The sequence below is a fragment of the Ixodes scapularis genome, unplaced genomic scaffold (genome assembly GCF_016920785.2).
Source record: "Ixodes scapularis isolate PalLabHiFi unplaced genomic scaffold, ASM1692078v2 PGA_scaffold2__306_contigs__length_199485367, whole genome shotgun sequence".
NCBI classification, from domain to species: Eukaryota; Metazoa; Arthropoda; class Arachnida; order Ixodida; family Ixodidae; genus Ixodes; species Ixodes scapularis.
This window is the reverse complement of record NW_024609857.1, coordinates 157285805-157307892: the sequence shown is the minus strand read 5'-3', so window position 1 is coordinate 157307892 and position 22088 is coordinate 157285805. Positions and strand designations below refer to the sequence as shown.

Sequence of the window (22088 nt, the reverse complement as noted above, 5' to 3'; positions counted from 1 at the left end):
CACCTTTCGGAGGTACCCTACTCCTTCAAATAAGATAGAATTTAAAAGACTAAAAGCAAAGGCCCGATGGACTATGAGAAAAGCTAAGTGGAAGTCCTGGACCAGGTATGTTTCCTCCCTAAATAGTTTTGTCTCAGAGAAGGAAGTTTGGGATAGGTACAAAAAAATCAAAGGGGATTACCGTTGCTTTGTTGTTCCTCTATTTAGCTCCCCTGCTAACTCGCTGAAAGATGTTGCTAATGTGCTTGGACAGCACTTCGAGAATGTTTCCAGCTCCCAAAATTATCGGACGGAATTTAAACGTTTTAAAGCAAATGCAGAATGTCACCGTATACCCATGTCCGGTTGTAGCTCTGAGCCATACAACACTCCTTTTACAATGCAAGAACTAGAGGTGGCTCTGGGCTCCAAGAAGAGGTCGGCTCCGGGCCCTGATGGAATCCACTATGAAATGCTCCGTCAACTGTCTCGAGAATCGCTCAACACACTACTCGATTTTTTTAACTATCTGTGGGAAGCAGGCTACTTTCCTCAAATGTGGAAACAGGCGCATGTAATTCCTTTGCTGAAAGCTGGGAAGGACCCTTCGGACCCCCGTAGTTATCGTCCAATCGCGTTAACGAGTTGCCTTGGCAAAACCTTTGAACGCCTCATTAATAGGCGGTTAATTTATATTTTGGAGCATAACCACTTCTTTGCTAATAACCAATGTGGTTTTCGAGAAGGGCGCTCTACTTTGGACCACATAGTCCGCCTAGAAACAACAATACGTGAAGCTTTCATAAATAGGCAACATTGTGTCTCTGTTTTCTTCGACCTGGAGAAAGCATATGATACGACATGGCGGTATGGTATCCTTCATGATTTATATGCCTCTGGGGTGCGTGGTCGCATGTTGCGGTGTATAAGCAGTTTTCTGACAGGTCGTTCCTTTCAAGTTCGACTCGGCACCACACTATCCGACCAGTATGTCCAGGAAAATGGTGTTCCGCAAGGAGGTGTACTGAGTGTCTCCTTGTTTGCCGTAAAGATAAACTCGTTGTCAAAGGTAATTCCACCTTCCGTTTCATACTCCCTCTACGTGGATGATATTCACATCTCGGCCTCTTCTTGTAATTTGTCTAGCTGTGAGCGGCAACTGCAGCTTACCATCAACAGAATTAGTAAGTGGGCTGACGAAAATGGGTTTAAGTTTTCAGCTGAGAAGACTATCTGCGTGCCATTTTCTCTGCGTCGGGGGCTGTTTCTAGATCCAGAACTGACACTAAACAGGGTCCCTATTAGTGTAAAAACGGAGCATAAATTTTTGGGCATAACGTTTGATAAAAAGTTAAACTTCGTTTCCCACCTGAAGGACCTGAAGAAGAAGTGCCTTAAATCAGCTAATATTCTTAAAGTCTTAGCGCACAAGTCATGGGGATCCGACAGAATATGTCTGCTACGCCTGTACAACTCCCTTATCCGGTCACGTCTGGACTATGGTGCTATAGTTTACGACTCGGCGAGGCCTTCTGCACTTAAAATGTTGGATCCTGTGCATCATCTCGGTTTAAGGCTCGCTACAGGTGCCTTCCGCACATCGCCCATTCCTAGCTTGTACGCTGAATCTAATCAGATGCCACTTAGGCACAGACGACGTTATCTTGCTGTGACTTATGCTTCCAGAATTTTGTCCTATCCAAATCACCCAACTTATGGTGCCTTGCAACATTCTCGGTTTGCTCGTCTTTTCGAACATAAGCCCAGGGTTGTACCGCCTTTAAGTCTTCGCCTTGAGGGCATTTGTACATCTCTTGACCTCACCCTTGACGAGACCGACCTTTTGCAGAAGGGTGAAAATGAAGCTCCGTGGAGTACGTTGCCCGTCTTTTGTGATTGGTATTTTACTAGATTTAATAAACATAACGTCCCCCCTGTGGTGATTCAACAAGAATTTCTTGAGGTGCAGAAGAAGTATGATAACTACTCCCAATTTTATACCGATGGTGCTAAATCATTGCATTTTGTAGGATCAGCAGTTTACTCTGAAGGATTCAGTAAGGTTCAGCGTCTCAAGGAATGTGCAAGTATTTACACGGCAGAGCTCTATGCAGTGTTGATGGCCTTGGAATATATCCTCATCAGCAAGACGATGAAATCTATTTTATTTGTGGACTCTCAAAGTGTGCTCACCACACTTTGCTCAATAAAGGGAAGTAAAAATAAACTGGCACAACTTGTCCGATCTAAGGTACAATGTGGTCTGCGGCTTGGCCGAGACATAAAATTCTGCTGGGTGCCTAGCCATGTGGGGATCCTAGGTAATGAAAGAGCAGACGAATTGGCCACGAGCTCTAAGCACCTACTGCCAACCACCTCACAGATTCCATTTCAAGACATGAAGCCCTTGGTGAAATCATCAGTTTTCCGGCTATGGCAATCGGAGTGGAGTCTGGAATGCGAAAACAAACTTCACAGGATTAAACCAGCTCTTGGTATATGGGAGAGTGCATCCCACAAAACCCGCCGCCTTGAAGTTCTTTTGTGTCGTCTTAGAATTGGACACTCCTATCTCACCCACAAACATCTGCTGAGGGGGGAAGCCCCACCCCTGTGTGATGAATGTGGGGAGCGTTTGACAATTTTACACATTTTGTGGCTGTGCCCAGGGCTTGAGCAAGAACGACGTACACATTTCCCCGAGTTTTTTTCCCACCAGATTCCTTTTCACCCAGCGCTGCTAATTGGCGAGACTCCTATAGTACCATTTGATCGTATCATAAATTACTTAAGAAAAACCGGCTTCCTACTAGAGTTGTAATTTTAACTCTATGAATTTTAACCTTGTCATATGAACCTCTTTTCGATAATTCATATAAAAAAGACCTGAGTATGTCCCAACTAAACAAGCTTGGCGCAGTATGGCCATAGTAGCTTTGCGCCATAAAGCCCGTAATCAATCAATCTGCACGTGTCTGTCGCTACAGATTGCTTTCTCGGCTCGCTTTGTGGCTTTTTTCTGAAATAGTGGAAAATCTTAGCAAATAAAAATCTTTATGCATATAAATTCTGTTCTTGGTTTATTAAACCATGAAAGGCTTTTTAATGCAGCTTCCCACTCCCAGAAATTTGTTTGTCCGTGCATTTTCCCACTAAATTTGGCGAGGAAATTCATGTTGCATGACTCGACGTCATGTGACATCGGATCATGTGGCACCATCACGCCACATGACTATGTAATGTGACATCAGGTCCACGCCACCAAAGCATCATCCGATGACGCCACGACTCAACGCGGTGACGTCACGGTGTTCAGTGCTAGTGTCGCATGATAGTATAATGCAGGGGCGGATTTAAAGGGGGGGTCCGGATGTCCTGACCCCCCTCTTGATTTCTGCTTGTGTAAATTTTAGGGCGTAAAACGAAGGAGAGGGGGAGGGGGTTCCTAAACATATGGTATGCTGACCAACACCTGACCCCCCCCTCAGGAAATTCCTGCATCCGCCCCTGGTATAATGTAATGTTAATATCAATATCCCCTCTAAATCTAGTAGGAAAATTATTAGACAGTATGTTTGACTGTCTAATGTCTTTTAACCAAATTTAGACGATCGCTCCTTAAATTCTTTGTTCCCTGCATTATAGGCCTTCGAAGATAAAGGACTCTGGTCATTTTTCCTGATATGGAGGGGCCCCCGAAGAGGGCACTTGAGGTCGCCGTTTGTTGTTTCGCCTCCAGGAGCCCCACTCCTTGCGGATCCCGAGCAGAGCGGTGCCTCGCCGTCGAGCTTCCTCCCGCCATGCACCCCAACGCCATTGGCCAGCGAAAACTACGGTTTTGGCCCGGTGCTGCAGAGGAGGAGTGGAAGGCTGCCCTTTGTGCTCTTCTGCCTCCTGGCGTCCGTTGGGATCGCCGTCTGCTTGGTCTTCAAGCACATACAGGACACTGGTGAGAAATGCGTTGCTGCGCAGTCTAATGGGCATTTTGCAGAAATCCCAAAGGGCTGTATGCAAAGTGCGCAACAAATTATGGAAACCTCGCGCATGCTGCTCCTCGCTCCAAGTACCTTGCAAGGGCGCTTTTTCTTGCTACACCCCCTTAATACACGAGAAAAATATTGTCTTTATTTCTAACTTTTGATTGAGGAAAGGTTTATCTTCAATATTTTTACGAAACAAATGCATCACCTATGTGTGCCTTCATGATAAATAAGCGTACCATACCCAACGAAACAGATTTCTATTTTTTTTTCTAAAGTGCATTAAGAACCATTTAACCCACTTGGTATATATCATGGGTAGCATATGTTTGCTTGTGAAGTGAAATGTATGCAATGAAAACAGATGTGGTACAAATGGCTGGAGCTAGAAATGTATGATCAATCTGAACATTCTGAAGTACAAAGACATTTTTCAATTCTTGTCATTGTGATAGCCCCAGTTCCTGCGGCCTTGCTGACTCCTTAATGAGCATCTGAAACAGCTTTAAGCCAGAGACTCAAACCGTAACTGTAACAGAAACCTAAAACCATTTAGGAATAGAATTCTTTCGGTAACTGTAACTGGAACAAGACCGATACTTCAATCCTGTGCAGACCGTGACCGTAAGTTATTTATCGGTTACCGATATTAACCAATATTTTATTTGAAGTCAAAATATTTTTTTCATCAATAATCTCGATGTGGGACCTTGAAATGTCGTGGACATTGGTGAAGTGTGCACCGCTGGCATGTGGTTCATCTGGTAATACATTTGAGTAGTCTAAATGTGGAAATATAGATACGTAGTAGCTGGAATTAGTTGATAAGCTTTTAATGATATGACATTGTTATAAAATTATTACGTTAAATGTGTTTAATGCAGAGCGAAAAAAGATATCATAGATGTTTAAAATATTGTTGACGCTGTATGTACAACCATAGACTGAATAATTTATTTGTTTTGTTTGCATTGCTTATGCAGTCGCGTCTGCAGTTTGCTTACATTTCTTTGCGAAAGCAGCAGCTGAGAAGAGCCCGCGATTATAAAAGCGTAGGTGTCGGGGGGCCACGCCAGTATCGACTTCTTCACACATTTGCGAGCAAAATGAGACGACATCAAGATGATTGACCTATCATTCCTTGACAAATTTACTTCTCGCACTACTTTCCCACTTTGCGTACGGCGCCTCTATGTGCGTGAAGCGCACATGAAGGCACTCAAGTCCTCTGACTCTGTCATTACTCTCGTTTCAGTAGGTCTTTACGCATCCAACGCCACTGTCTGAGAGAGAGAGAGGAAGTTTAAAGTTTATTTGAGCAATCCAATTCAGAGTCGTGGTGAGGTTGTTTTCTTTCCAATGATGTGGTTTGATGGTGATGCTGGATGCTTGAAGTCGATCCTGAAGTCTTGCCTCTTGTCAAAGATGTTGAATTACGCATCACGGAGACTTGGCATCAACAAGAACAACAGAAAAGTTTACTAATCGGGAGTGAATACTATAACTACAACAGCAAAATGTCACAGAACTGTCATCCTTGCCGGACACGGCAAAAGTCCTGCGGCGAAAAAGACCCGCTCTGGGAGCGCCAACCTGGCACCTCTCTTTTCCTCAGTCCTCCTCGGGTTCAAAAACTCGTGGCAGCCACTTATTCCAACCAATCGGAGTCCAATACCCATCCCATTCGGTGCAGTCGGCGACGCCCTCATAACACTCGAGCGAGAGGTCCCACTCCCCTCTGGGGCCGGAACAAGGACCCCCAGGCGGTTTCAAATTTAGAAAGAAAGTGGAAATACCCACACCAGTCAGGCCAGATGAAGGCAGGGCATGCCAGCTCCGACCATGGGGAGGGTCGCAAGAAAAGGCCCGAATGGGCACCCTATTCCACGCACAGTGAGGTGTAGTTCTGTCAAAGCCAAAGCACCGACAGCAGCAAACTGGGCACAGTCTGTCGGGAATTGTCGCAGCAGACATCTGGGCTTAGGAACAAGGCCTTTAGCCCGGTTTATTGCCCAGCCTGACAATGGCCAAAGGCCCCTCTCTGGGTGCCGTCTTCCGACGGCAGATCCCCGCACCGGAAGCCGTGACCGGAAGCCGCCTCCGCGCGGGGAGATGGGCCACAGCGTCCCAGGGTCTGTCTGGCCACGCTGCCGCAGATGCGCTATTAGGGAGTTTTAGAATGACGTACGCAATTTTAGCGCACGCTAGCGCTAAATTTAGCGCTTGTATTAGAACACGCGATGCAAGAGAGTTTTAGAATAGCGTTTCTCCGTCGCGACGCAAAAGCTGCAAAAGCCGGAGCATTTCGCGCTTGTGACGCCACCAAGATACAGTAACAATTTTTATTTCACACTTTAGACAAACAAAAAAAAAAAGAAAACTGGTTTTTTGGTTTAGAGTAGCATTTTAGATTTGTTTAAACATGAGAATGCAACGCGAGCGGTTGACCGGCCGTGTCCGCTTGCGTCGCCTCGGCAAGAGAGGTCTCGTGTACTGACCTTCGCCGAGAAATGTGCGCGCGTCGCAAGCATCAAGTTGCCAGTGATCGTTGCCAAGCCCAGTGCAATGTCGTCTCGTATTGAAAATCGCAGTCGCAAGGATGCCGTCGACGTTGCACTCACGATGCCGCCAAAGCAGCCAGGGTTGCCAGGCAGGTTCTAGCTCAAACCGCCAAATGCCAAAAGAAGTAGCCCAAAAGTAGCCAAAGGCAAGAAATTCATATAGCCCAAAAGTAGCCATATTTAAAATACCTGCAGTGCGCCAAAAATGGTGCGATCGAAAGTACGAGCTCAAGGCAAAGGAATGGCATCTGCTTGTCTAGGGTTACGAGCAGTTTGCAAGATGTACATACCTTGAAATGTACTACAAACTTTTATTTCACACACAAACAAGTACCAAATATTTTCACACGCGTTTCTACAGAAACATACATAGTTATGAAGCTCGTGCTCGGCTGACAAGCTTTGTACATGATTTCCGTGTTAAAACAGGGAAAACATTCTTCAGTAGGGTTAATGTCCTTACACCTCTCGCTTTTTCCAAGGGAAGCAAACTTTACATAGAGGTTGTTTTGAAGAGTTCGAAGGGACATCCTGTTCCTTAGGTCTATGTGAGGGACACGTGACTGAATACTCTCTCAATGGCGGCCTTCGACTTGTGCAATGTCAGGAGCGCGATGGCAAGCTCGAATAGCAACGAAAACATGGCTGCTTCTGCGCTTCTTGACTTGGTCTTGTTCAGATTATGCATTTTTCTAAATCTGTTGTGTTTTGTTATGGCTCATTCTGCTTTAAGAAACGTCCATGTTTCGCAAAAAAAAAAAACAAAAAAAACACCTTCTTTGTTATATCCAATACATCACGCGTTATCGGACGGCATGAAATTCTGCTGGAAGTCTTGAGTTGCCTTTAATGTTCTTTTTCCTCGGAAGAGGTGCATCCTGTACGAGGATAATGGAAAACTCGAGGAGATAAGAGACGCCCGTAAGAGGGCGAAAGGACTTGGGAGCATAAGATAAGCCACAATAAATACGAAAGCGATGTCTTCGGAGCTGAATCTAGGACGGTAGCTCACTGGGGCTAATAGAATCTGGCGACGCTCACGCATCTTCACGCATAAAATCCCTGAAAACGGGAATCCTGAAAGGGTGGACTGTCGCTTTGTGCCCATGCTGAAGTGTCTTTTGTACATCTACTCTAACTAAGCAAAAAAAAAAAAAAAAGGCCGCGTTACGATCTGAAATAGCCCAAAAATAGCCACATAGCCAACTGCCTTAGTTCGACGCCAAAAGCATTACAAAATAGCCCAATTTGGCTATTAATAGCCCAACCTGGCAACCCTGAAAGCAGCTAGCCGCCGACACAACATAATCCTGGAAGCCGCCATTTTTTTAACTCTGCTCGTCTTGGCTTTAGCCAACTTGTCATCACAAATCCTCCTTGGAGAAGTGCAAAGACTCTTTGCGCACGCACGCATTTCCAAGAAATAGCTCACGCTAAAATTGCGCACGCAAAGTGCAAAACCTAGTTTGCGTTCGGAGCATGCGCAGTGGGGACGACGCTATTCTTTGCGTACGCAAAGCTTTTATTGTGTGCTATTCTAAAACTCCCTATTATTGGGCCCTCGACACCACCGAACAAAACCCTGCTCGTCCGCTCTAGGCCAAAGTCGCCATGCATACAAAAAAAAAAGCCGCCTTCGGGCGGTAGCTTCAGGACCCGTAGGCGGCTCCTCAAAATAGTGCACCCTTTCAACAGCTGCTGCATATTAGGACAACCTCACAGTCGTGTACCATTTTCTAGATCAGACTTAGTGTCCGATCTATTGGCCTCGAGATCGACCTAGAGGTGGCGCTACGGTCGCGCTATCATCATCATCAAAGCGGGGATAGGAGAATGGCCGCCCCATAGACTCTCCACGTTCGCGCGCGAGACGGCGTAGATTCTTACGTTTAGTTTGTCGCATACTATCGGTGGGAAAACAATTCTAGCGAAAAAAGATGCGGTATACTGTTCGGTGCTTCAGTGAAGATCAAATTGTGTTGCCAGCGTGCGGCCTAAATTTTTAAAATCGCTTCTGTGGGGGCGTCGTCTGCTCTATGCAGACGTTGGAAAGCATGGATCACCACGACTGATGCCTCTCTCCGGCTCAACTGGAATATTTATGTGAAATATTTGTTTCTTTTAAAATGGATGTATCGGTTCATCAACGTGCTAATTAAAAAACAACAAGTTCCAACCCAGATAATATAATATTGGCACTGTGGGCTGTGAAATCGCAGCTTCTATGCTTTTTTTTTACTTCTAGCTTTTGCAGTAATATAAATATTTAGAATGAAGATAAGTTAGCGCTGTATTGGAAATTACCATGCTATTGAGTTCCTCTGCCCTTTCACTTTGCCATAGTGTGGGTAAGTTCTTTGGAGTCTGAACAAATGTACCCCGTTGCGATGAGGAGAGTGTGTCTCTTCTAGTTAAGATCTGCAAACTGCACGGTTGGAAGGACAAGTGAATCAAACTGTTCTAATCTATCTGCCGTGACTGTAATAAACGGGTGTAACCGAGCAACGCAGCAATGTTCCTGTTATGAAATGCTTTTCTCGGTAGTGTGGGTTCACTCGCTTCAATTTTCTTGGTGAGGGCCGCGGATGTCAAGAGGCTAATGCTATAAATTTCTGGCTAAATAATCTTGTATTCAACCACAGTAGACTCTGCAACCTGAAAAAAACGACGCGCACCACGACACAGACAGCATCGGCCGCAGGGATACTCTTTTACTGATGAGGGCCCTTCACGAGACTTTCCGATCACCCTCCGCCCTCACCTAACGTATATCGGGACTGGGCAGTTCATTCATTAACTTTCAGAATATTCAAGTAATGCTTTAGTTGCAATTTTGTTTTGCCGGTTAATTGGAGTCTTGTGCTGGAGAAAGTCAACAAGGAGTAAAATATGCCTGCTTTAACATTTTTGACGTCTTTATTTCTTTTGTGACACAGGCTTGCACGGTAAACCACTTCAGCGTGCTTGTCATTTCACCGAGGGCGATTATACTGTTTAAATAATAATAACAGCTTGAAAAATACTTGATTTTAAAAAGCTTCCAGTGTTCATATTTATATAGGACTCACAACGTAAAGTTTAGAATGGGAATTCAATACGCCATTTATGACATAGTAAAACCAGTAAAAAAATGTGGTTTTAACGTCTTTCACGCAATATGACCGGCGAAAAATCAACATATGAATTTATTGATTGATTAGTCTATTAAAGGACAGCGATCAGTCGGGTTAATTTTCTAATCAAACCACAGACCCACTCAAGATCCAATGCTTTATGAAAGCCACCGTTTGTGCGAGATAACAAAAATACGTGGGACCAGCGATTGTATACAAACCAACACACTAAGATTATGGAAGCTTCCCACTTAATCATAACCGCTTTGCTGAATTTCTACGCATGGGAAACGATACAACACAACCTTTAGTAAGAAGAAACGGCAACAAACACATAAAACATTTAATAAGGAATGTCAAGCTCAGCCTGAAACGGGGCTTGCGTCGCCGAGATCCACGCTTCTGAGCGTGCGCCCGTAGCAGACGACGCACGGCGGTATCCCCGCTTTCGCGCGTTTCCAATTTCAGCCGCACGGTGGCGACACGGTTCGATCTCGAGGCGAATAGACCATTCCAAAAAACACCTTCTCGGCACCGCAATCTTCGTCTACTGGGCTGTGAAGCGCGTTCTGAGCGTGCGCAATAGCTCTCCAATGCAAAATATTGTATGCAGCGCATGCATCCACAGCTTGGGAGATAAGTGATGGAAAGGTCTGTCGCACCATAGTATATGCAGGAGAAGCTTTCCTTAGCTTTCAAGCTAAGGAAAGCTTCTCCTGCATGATTTCCTGCATGATTTCCTTAGCTTTTTCAAGCTAAGGAAATCATGATCTCTTATAAGCCGTTAAGGCAAGTATTGACCAAAACCACGAATCAGGGCCACAGCCAAGGAGGAGGAGAGGGAGGGCTAGCACCCCCCCCCCCCCCCCCCCCCCCCCGAAATTTCACATTTAGTTGACACCTCCTCTCCCCCCTTCCTCACCTAGGCCAACTTGACAAGACCCCCCCCTTTCCCGAAATGAAATCCTGTTTTTGGGCCTGCTAGGAATTAAAGAGAGGTCAGGACAATCTTCTTCCATTGCTCTTCATTTTTCTTCATGTAAGGTGTCCAAATAGCTTGCAATACTAGTACCTTTTCTTAGTATCAGGAAAAAGTTTAAAACCATCTTAATGCAGATGAAAATTATTATCTTCATAACCTTTAATTGCGGAAAGCTTTGTCTTTAATATCTTTGCAAAACAAATGCACCACCTAGCTGCAGCTTCATGATAAATTACACTATCGTAGCTCACGAAACATATTTTTACGCTTTACTTTATAAATAAAATGTATCCATCAAAAACCATTAGGCCCACATGGTATATAAAATGGGCAGCATGAATGCTTGTGAAGCAAAATATATATGCAAAGGTGCGGTGTAGTTGTCAAACGTCGGAGCTAGAAATGTATGATACTTTTGAACAATCCCAAGTACATGGGCATTTTTGAATTCTTATAATTGTGGTAGCCCGCGTTAATTTCAATTTGCTGGCCTGCTATTGGATACTTGGAACTGCTTTAAACTGTTTCAGCTGTCTAGCATTCAAATAAAAGAAGATTATTATAGAAGCAAGAGCATTTTAAAATGGACTTTCTAAATTTTACATTTAACCGAAATAAACCGGTTTTTAAGAACATTTAAGGGTTAACCGAAACCATAACCCAGTGATGTGATTGCTGCGCCAATTGCGCCAAACTGTGCCGAGGGGCTAACCCTGATACATCCTGCTACATTTTGCGAAAATATGGGTAATCGGTGCCAAACCTGCGCCAAAAAACCAATTTCGGTCGCGTTTTCAAAACGGAAACTAAACTAAGTACCGTAATTGAGCATGCGTGTGTTATGTGGCGCAAGCGGTCGCTCGACACAAAGTACCCTGCATCAATTGTCCATCCGGTCTTGCATGATTTTCCTGCCTTCTCGCGTTTTGCCTCGTAAATCTCGTCTATTGTCTTTTTTTTTTTTATTTTCAACGATAGACGCGGGATTGTGTGGACGCTCCGATGCTAGCTTGCCGGGTACCAGCCTTGCCGTCATGTTGTGAAACAGAACCACGTTTTTGCACGTCGGGTGTTACTTTGTGAGCTGAAGCACTCGCTCCTGAAAGCACCGGCCGTGGGAAAACTATATTTGGTCCCTGCCTTCCAGTCACCGTGGCCATGCGACGTTGGGTGTTGCCGTCCCCACATCACGGCTGATTTGGCGCTTTCTAAAATTAAACTAAGTACCGCTGCATGTTCATCAACCTTCCTGTTCGTGCTTAAATCATACGTTACTACAAAAATCCCTCTTTAACTCAATGACTGTTGTGTCGAAGTAATGATTACCTAGGTTTCTCTCGGTGGCTTTCTTTCGAGAGGGACCCCGGTACGTGAAAAATCTTCCGCAAAAGACAGTTGGTGAAGAGAAGTGAGCTAAAGCAAAGAGGGCAATGTCTGCACGCTGGGCCCGCACAGCGCGCTTGTTTGTCTCGAGTTGAGTCGTTGCACAAAGTGCTCCAACAACTTTTTGACCCTGGCTCGCAATGTCTTGCATCAATGCGCCCAGGTTCCTTTTCTTTTTTTAGCTTGTGCCTTGTTTGCCGGCCTGTCAAGCACGCACTGCTGGAGGGTTTGTTGTTTTTTTTGTTTTTTTTTTTATGCTTGACAGTTACATTTTGCATACACTTTTGGGAATTAGTCGGCGACGGAGCAGAGTGGCATTGTTTCGGTTTTGATTGAACAGCCATTGTCTCTGCTCGCGCGACGAAGCACGCTCAACTGCATGCTTATCGAGGTCGTCACCACGTGCATGCGAACATGATTGCACGACAGAGGCACCAGCCAGGACGCTTGCAATTCATTGTTTTACGTTTGCTTACTTTTGACGAAAATCTGGCATGTCGGGAACCAGTGAAATGGTGGCAAGCAATTTTTCGGAATAGCTCGGCAATGCCTGCGGAACTGTACACTTGGGATGTCTCGGCAGTAAAAACGCAAGCAGTGAGTTTTGTCACAACACCTCATATCAGAACACAAGACAACACAAAGTGCCCTTCGTTTGTACAGCACCTGAAACGAATATGTTTATTTTTTCTATGAACTTTTGCTCCAAAATGTCACTTTTGCTGCTCTGAAACACTGTCTTGGCTGCTCCAAAACACTGTCTTGGTTGCTCCGAAAGGTGCTCCAAAGTAGTTTAGGCCAATCATATCACTGCATAACCTCTTCCATGCGAATGCTGGGTTTGTTATCTCTCTTATCTCGTGACTTCAAGAATCCTTTATGCATTGTTCGCTTATTTTCTTGTCTAGTACGTACTAAACTTTAGTTTAGTACGTACTAAACTTGCTTGATCTCGGAAGCAGCGTCGGATATCTTGCCGTACGTAGCAGCGTGAATACAGTCATGCTTTCACTTTTTTTAAATAAATATTTTTTTTCTTAGAATTACCCGCTTTTTCTACAAATAAAAGTGTCACGAGTTACAACAAATCCGTTACCTAAATAGGGAATAAAATAAGTAATGAAATAATATTAAAATCAAATATAAACGTAAGGATTACAAGTAATTGTGTTGCTTGAAGAATTCCAAGTAATTGTGATACTTGTAACGCACTACATACAAGTCTATCGGTGAATTGGGTTACCTGAAGCACAATACGTAGTGCGTTACTTGTAAGACGTTACGTACAAGTATATCGGTGAATAGTATTCACAAACTAGGTATAGATGAGAACTGCAGCTATAATATGCATCGAGCAGCAGCAAACAATATCCTCTCCAATTATGTTTTTTTTCTTACAAGAGAATGGTGTATTCGCCACTCATCACTATAAACGAGGGGGGCATTGCTTTCTTTGTCTGCAAACTCCCCTCTCTGTCTTCGAAACGAAGAAAGACGGGATAGACTAACAAGGCGGATGTAGTCCCTGCGGGAGGGGGTGGGGAGGAAGAGATTTGCTGTGGTTTGCGCGCTAGAGGGGCTAAGTGGGGCACAGGGGGTGAAGGTCAGTGTTGCCAATTTAGCGTTTCTTTTGCTAGAGTTAGCAGGTATTTTTGTTGTTTAGCGGGGGAAAAGCTTTGCCAACATCCAAAGCAACGTTACAAATACAAAAAAAAAAAAAAAAAAACTGGGAAAAAAACAAAAAAAACGTTTGGGGTCTGGGTGATTAGTGCTTTACTCAGAGCATCTAAAGAAAGCCAGTCCCCTTTTTGCGTTTGTCAGCACAAAAGGCAGCGTGACTGCGAGTCAAGCTTTTTTTTTTTTTATTATTAAATAAAAATGTTTAGATGTTTGAAGTTCCCTTTTTTTTCTGAAAACAAAAATGTAATGGATCCGTTACTTAAATAAGCAACGTTATAAAATTACCGATAAATGTAACATTTACAAGTAATTACGGTGCTTAATGCATTACGTACAAGTCTGGGTGCGACTACCACGACCTCGTTTTCTGCTCAAGGGCTGGAATGTGAAGCTCGTAACAATACAGGACGCGGGAAAGCCCGGAGCTTGTACGCCTGCCATGTTTGTGAACAAGGGAGAATAGTCTTTCTCTGGTTTCTAAGAACATTCAATATTAATTTCGGGTCACTATATAATACCTAATGGAATATAGTTAATAATTTCCTATAAGTAATCAATCATATTTCATAATAATGTGATCAAGCCAGTGCAATAATTAATGCTTGAAAATTCTAGTTAACCGTATCTGTTCAGTTGTTGCCAATAGCGATGTAAAGCACCCAAATGCCTGTGAGTAATAGTCACTGGCCGCCATTTTATTTATAATAACCAAACAAACGATACATTAAAGCTATTTTAGAAAAGTCGGCTGCTGTTTAAAGCAGGAGGGGAATGAAACTGGCAAAACTGCCTATCATCGTCTTCATTACTTGAGTCCCATAACTAAGGAAGCATTAGCCAAATTGATTTAATGTGACCGAGATGTATTACTGACAATAATTGGCCATCTCTAAGTCTGGACAGAGCTATAAGACGCTAGTTGATCAAATAAAAGAATTGAATAATCTGGACAGAGCTATAAGAGGCTAGTTGATCAAATAAAAGAATTGAATAATTTCAAAGCGAGCGCGAGCGTGCGACCACACATAATCTTTCTTGTGCGACAGGACTGCGAGGAAAAAAGAAAAAAAAAAATAAGAAAAGAAAATTGTGCGAGAGCCTGCTCCTTATGATTGGCAAGGCGCTTGACATGGCCCGAACCCAAAGGGCCAATGTGTTTGCTAACGCAATCTCCGGCTTTCCCGCTTCTCTGGCATCGCTCTTCGTCACTTCTTTCATCCACTTGCTTGTTGCGCCTGGTTGGTTTTTTAATTTTTTCTTGACTGTTTTTTTTTTTTTTTTATTGATGAAGAGAACATAGCCGTGTTAGAAATATGCTTTCACGGAACAAACATTTGGGCTCTATGACGATTGGCGGTGTTAATTACGCGTATGCCAGCAATGGACTTTACGGTAGTAAAACATTCTTTCATGAGTATTTCTTGCATAAAACAATGAAACTATTAGAGTTTTGAGTTAAATGTGTCTATTGTGCAGCCATGCCAGATACGTACAAAAAAATGGCTGTTTCTTTTCAGCTTTTTACTGAACTTTTTGTGATTACCTAGCTAGACATGGCCCACCCCACTTTTTTACACATTTCTGGCAGGGTTGCCAGGTGTTTGTACTCTAACCCGCCAAATTTCAACGAGATATAGCCCAAAAATAGCCAAATGTCGATCCAGAAAAGTAGCCCAAAAATAGCCAAAAGAAAAACTGACCATTTGAAACGTTTATTTTAACAACAAAGGACACATAATACATTTTTTTATTTTTTATACATCAAATAGAAATATTCACACCCCTAGCATCACTAGCTTGCAGAACCAACGGCAGAGTACGGGTGCATCACTGCGGTATTAAAACACGTCAGAAAAGCCTCTGAAGAAATTTAGCTTCGCAACACTGCTCTTTTCCCCACAGTCCGCATTCAACATACAAAATGTTCCCCAGCTTTTCCATCGACATCCTCTTTCGCAAGTCCGTCTTTGTGAGGGTGACCTGGCTGAACGCGCGTTTTACTGCAGCGTTGGATAGCGGTAACCTAAGGAACATATTTTCCACTGTATTAATGGGACGCTTAGTATCGGGGCATGGTGACCAGAATGACGTCATTGGAAAACTATATAGAATTAAACACAAAGTATAGGTGCACGCCCATCAACAGACAACCTAAAGAATGCGCAGAACAGGTGCTGTTGGAGTCGCAAGGAATTGGGCCGTCACTGGTTGAGATAGAGGAATAAGAGCACATGCTTGGGCATTCGAACAAGATTTGGGGGTAAACAATTGCGCAAGGAGCGCAAAGAGCTGACGAATTTGCTTGCTATTGCGCATTTATCAGGGTTGAGACACTGAAGCTCCAAATGTTTACGTAACTTACTCTAAAAATACCATAATTGAACCTATAAACCCAAGTACTTTGAGGCATTTTGGCGTGCCCAGCACGGGTCAGAAATAGCCCAATACTAGCCAAATAGCCAACTACCAATTTTTCCCGCCAACTGCAAATAAAACTAGCCCAACCTGTCAACCCTGATTTCTGGTGGCATGATTCGAAACATTATGGTAGACGTGTTCCAGGCGCCTGTGCTCTGCCCTGCTTGCAGGGGTGCACCTGTTTGTGGTGACCCTGACGATGGTGCTGGCCCTGGTGCTGAGCCAGGCCTGTTACCTGGTGGATGAACTATGCCACCTGCAAGAGCGCCACGGGGGACGCTGCTGGCCAGCCGTCCTGCTCTGTTTGCGGTTCCCGCCGGCCACCTACCTCAGCATTGGGGTCTTGCTGCTGCTCTCAGTGCTGGTGAGGCTGGCTTCTGCATTCAGCCGCAGTTTCGTCCATTACGGTCGTTAGCTCTCCGACAGCTTCTGCCCATTCTTAGCCAATACAAGCACTTTCTACGCGAGATATCAGCCGTAGACAGCATTCATTTTGTGCTTTTTTTTTTTGTAAAAGCTCGAGTGACCCTTTTGGAGACATCTCTATATTCCAGGTGATGATGTTAATGTTCCAGGTGATTGATGTTAACGTCTTCATGCTTTTATGTGGTAGAAACTTGCTTTGTATGGTAAGTTCATTTTTTGTTTTCAAGAGAAACGTCTACTACTACCGCGAAAGTTTGATTTGACGGCCATCGGCGAAACCACAGCTATGCCACGTTTCGGTCAAGTTGTTCATTTTTTAAAAAACATTAGAAAAAAACTATTTCTACACCAAAAAAAACTGCAAGTTGCGACGTCTCCTGAAATTCAGTGATGTGATTGCTGTGCCATTTGCGCCAAAGGGCTTACCCCACTGCATCGTGCTACATTTAGTTCAAATGTGAGGAACTTTTTTTTTTCATTTCATTTCATTTATTATTCCCTCAGGGCCCGAAGGCATTACAGAGGGGAGTGGGCAGTTAACACATAAAAATAACATAGTTGAGTGAAGCGAAAAAAAAAAAAAAAAAACTCGCTGCGCAACATCTGTTAAAAAGTAATACATTTTTAAAATCAACAGTGTTAGGTATTGAGACTATATGTGCGGGAAGGCGATTCCAATCAATGGAGGTCTGTGGTAGAAAAGAGGAATTAAAAGTGGAGGTACTGCAATGGGGAATCCCTACCTTTAGATCATGGTCTACACGTGGTGATATCTACAATGGTTCTAAAAACAATGCTTGACGAAGAGCGGCGTTAGAGTAATAAATCTTGTGAAATAAACATAGACGAGATATTTCTCTTCGGAAAGAGAGATCAGGCAAGGAGAGGGACGATTTCATGGAAGTTGCACTTACTGTGCGATGATAGTTCGAAAGTATGAAACGGGCAGAACGATTCTGAATAGATGCGACAGCTGATGCAAAGGTGATATCGGGGTTCCAAATAGAAGCTGCATATTCAAGTTTAGGACGAACTAGGGTTTTAAAGAGGAGAAGTTTTAACGAAAGGGGAGCAAGCGAAAAGTTGCATTTGAGATAGCCCAAAAGTCGATTTGCGTTGTTAGTGACATATTGGACATGGATATTCCAGAAGAGGTCGTTGGTTATGTGAATGCCGAGATATTTATCAGAGGACACAGAAACTAGAGTAGGATTGTTGATAGAGTAGGAATGACAAGTGTTGTTATGACGAGATACTCTCGTAGATGTACATTTAGTGATGTTAAGCTCCATGAGTGATTCCTTGTACCATTTGCAGATGTTGTGAACATCAACCTTAAAAGCAGAAACATCAGAGTCGTTAACTACCTCTATAAATTACACAATCATCAGTGAATAGACTAATAGAGGAAGAAACATGCACAGGAAGGTCATTGATATAAATAAGAAAAGTGGTCCGAGTATGGAGCCCTGAGGGACGCCGGAGTTGATAAGTGAGGGCAAAGGATTAGTGCCATTAGTACGAACAAATTGGAAGTAATTCGTTAGGAATGATTTTATCCATGTGAGGACATTGGGATCTATGTTAAGGTTACTAAGTTTATGAAGAAGTAGCTGGTGAGAAACCTTGTCAAAAGCTTTTGAGAAATCCAGGAATATGCAGTCAGTCGTACAACCCCGGTCTAGAGTGAGGTGAAGACGAGGAGTTAATGTTAGTAGTTGGGTATCACAGCAATAAAACTTCCGAAAACCATGTTGAGCTCTGTTGAAAAAAGAGTTGGAGTCAAGAAAGTTTACAAGATATGAATATATTATGTGTTCAAGAATTTTGCGAGGGATGCTCGTTAGAGAGATCGGGCAGAAATTAACAGAATTATGTTTATCGCCGCCTTTATGAATTGGAATCACCTTCCCCTCCTTCCAGTCAGTGGGTAATATTCCTTGTTCGAGAGTCTGGGAAAAAAGATAAGATAGAATAAAGCTTGAATATGTTTTAGTGTTCTTTAGAAACTGAACAGTTACATTGTCGATGCCGGCTGCTGAAGAGGTTTTAAGATTTTCAATTATGTTAGCAATCCCTTCAGACTATAAAATGACAGGATACATTGGCAAAAAAATACAAACTGGAGCTGCAGTAAAGTTAAAAGTGACAGGGCACGAAAACACTCTGACGAAAACATCATTTAAGAGAAAAGAACACTGTTCATTTGGTACATCTCCTCCGTCAGCCATTCTAAGTGAAACATTGGAGCTTTCAGTGGGGTTAAGAACTTTCCAAAATTGACGGGAGTTGTTTATTAGCATAGGTAGATGGTAACAGGATATTAAAATATGAGCTTTTTTCCTCTTCAACAGCATTTTTGTACACGCCGGCAGCTAGATGGTATGCCTCCCAACGCTGTACGTCATCCTTCAGCTTAGCAGCACGAAACAATCGCTTCTTTTTATTTGAGAGCCTTTTCAGAGTCACGGTATACACCTTTCCAAAAAACGCTCCTAGGCCACCGCCATGTTGCTGATGCTGATGCGGCTGGTGCGACTCTCGTGCCCTCTATCAGCTAGAAATTTTCTGCCGCTCTCTGGGACTGTGAAGACCCGCTCGGCGCGGTTCTCTACCTACGTTTTTGCGGTTTTGCATTCGACGTTTTCTCGCCCCTCTGAAAAGTTTCCACTTAATTTTTTTTTATGCGTGTTGCGTACCGTTTTTGTGTTATCTTCCACTGTGAGAAATAAGGCTGGTAAGTGCCTGCCATTCAAGCTTTTCTGCTCGACATTCACGGGAAACGAAGGAGGTGAAGGACGTCGAACGACCCTCGACGCGATTTTGCGAACATTGTTCTCCCACCTCCCAAAGATAATCCGCGTAGAATCCTAAGTCATCTCTAAAAATAGTTGTCCGGGTTGGGGTGAGAAACGGGTCAGTCGCGTTTGCTTCTTTGCCTTGGTGCGGTTGTGAAAAAAGGAAGCTCTCCCCAAAACGTGCCCCAAAACGAAGTCATCTCGGATTCCGTCCGATCGTCAAGATGTGACTGTCGTCGACTGTGACTGTGTTATTTGAGATCTTTCTCAAATAAACTCTTTTCGGATAACGCTGCATCGTGTGGTACGTACGATATATTGTTCGAATGTTACCACTTCCTCAATTGTATGTCCGTGTCCTGTCCATTGGTAAACACATTATTTGTGAGCTTGAAGAATGCATGCCTTTCGGCCCTCTTCTGTTGCAATTCATTTTTGACAGCAAACCGCTTTGTCGTTTCACATGCGGCGAATCCTGCGGCGCCGTCAAAGCTTATCGTAAGAAAAAAACAAATAAGTCGCATTCGTTCTGTCGCGCGCGTACCCAACAAAAATAGTTTACAGTTGTTTTGTTTGTTTTTTTTTTGCTTTTTTTGTTTTTTCAAATGTAGCACAATGCTTTCTCAATGTCCTCGGGAAAATACATGTACCATGAAGCACAAAATATAGCAGGAAAATACGAGAATTTAGCTGCCAGCAGCGTTTGAAACTGCGCCTACGCAGGCTGCGCCTATTGAAATCACAGTCCACTCGGTTAGGGTTAGGAGGGACGCCGGTGAGAGTCTAGCCTCAAACTCAGTGACTGGGCTCGAAAACGGTTTGTTGCCCCTGGGGTCGAGTGTTTTTTGGAAAGGTGTATACCATGGCGATTCAGGCGACGACGTTGTTTTGAAAAGGTATGTGTGCCTTCATCAGTGATTCCACCTTATCTTAGAATAAACGCCAGTTGTCTGCAACTGAGTGCTCGACAAAACAGTGCATATACCGATCTAAAAAGAGACTCATTTCATTGTTAATCACATCAAAGTCCGCTCTAGCATAATCGTGTATTTGCTTTATTTGTTTTGATTTGCGTGAACTGGGAATGTTTAATATGAAATGCAACAAGAAATGATCACTAATGCCAGGCATGTAGGTCAACAAAGTGATAAGCTCGGGCAATGTTGTCAATACAGTGCAGACCGCATATAACGTATGTCGCGGGAGTCGAGAAAATCCGCACTATAAGCGGTACCGCGCTATAACCAAAACGTCAATTTTTCAGGCCAAAATACATGCCATGAGACAACTTACCTTTGTAAAACAATTTATTTTATATTAGATGAAAAATAAAGCTTACTTTGAGGAAAGTCTTTATTTCACCAGACTAGTACTCTTCTCTCTCAAGTGTGTCACACATTTTGAAAGATATGAGCTACTTTTGCCTGGCGCAGCCTTTTAACGGCGTCGTGGGTTGCGGACGGACGTTGCGAGCGTTCAGGATTGCTAAACCTAATCACTTTTCTCCGGCGATGAAAACACGTGAAAATTCGCATCCTTTATACGGTACGCGCCGGTAATACCTTCAACTTGAGCACAGGCAGGAAATGCTCCAAATAAGAAATCCGGGCGATGTTCGAAAACACAAATGCTTAGAAAGCACCACTGTAGTCGAAGTAAACAAACACGACGACACGGGCGTTTCTGCCGTCTTGAGAGTGCCGACACAACATCGCCGCACGAGTAGGTGAATCTTCCCTTCTAGTACGTGCTGGGTTATCATAGCAACACACAACGAAAATTCACAGTCAAGGATGGCGCTTTTACGCGGAACGATGAGCTTCTACCACGCCGTCTACGTCGACGATCAAAACCGACGCCATGTTTGCGGATAGAAGCAGCCGGCCGGCCGGCCCGTGACCGGCATGCAACGCGCGCGAACACTTCTTGACCTGCGATTGGTCTGTCGTTGCGGTTGTTTCCAACGTTTCCAACGCAGCTAAGGGACGCACGCACGTCAATGACACGTGCGTGCGTCCCTCCGTCGCTATGGCAACTGAAGCCTCTCCCTTCGCTTCTCCCCGCTTCTTCGAGCAACCTCCTTGCCCCGCGAGTGCCGCTTGCGGCTCGCGCCGTTATCTAGTGTTGCACAGGGAAGTGCGCTCTCTGCGTCGGTCAGTCGGCGCGGTCACCGGGCTGTTCCGAAAACCGCACTATAACCGGTATTTCCCTTTGCACGCCTGCATTTTAAGCGGTATGTAATTACATGGAGTTCTATGGGAGGCGAACCGGTGGTTTAAAAAAGCCGTGTTATACCCGGTCCTGCACTATAAGCGGTTACGTTGTAAGTGGTCTATACTGTATAAGATCTAAAACAGAAGCAGTTGTAATTGTAATACGTGTTGGTTGCGTAACAATTTGTGAAAAGCTAAAATCCAAACACAAGTTCAAAAACTCACTACTCTCTGAAGAAAAGGGACTGAGGCTAGCACCCATATCTGACCAAACTATGGTGGGGTAGTTAAAATCACCCAGCAGCATTATTGGCGTATTGGGAAAACGTACCATGACTCCGTTAACCGCGTCATGTAGGCTTCTAACAAAAGTGGCACTTTTAGAGGGAGAGCAATAACACACGCCTAAAATATATTCTTTAGTTTTTAAGTGAAGACAAACCCATAGAAGCTACAGTTCAGAAACAATACTGATTTGAAATGCTGATACAATTTCCGCCACCGCGACCAGTATGCCACCGCTATTTTTTTCTTCTCTGTCATGACCGTATAAAT

The 22088-nt window shown here is 43.9% G+C and overlaps 1 protein-coding gene across 2 annotated transcripts in view; it reads left to right on the top strand.

Moving 5' to 3' along the window:
- Window positions 1-22088, top strand: part of LOC8041761 (stimulator of interferon genes protein) — a 60619-nt gene that overhangs the window by 5058 nt on the left and 33473 nt on the right. For both annotated transcript variants that reach the window (XM_040219359.3, XM_040219358.3), the window contains exons 2-3: window positions 3719-3928; window positions 16267-16460. In XM_040219359.3, coding sequence (XP_040075293.1) covers window positions 3719-3928; window positions 16267-16460 — 404 coding nt within the window. The remainder of the gene's footprint in view (window positions 1-3718; window positions 3929-16266; window positions 16461-22088) is intronic.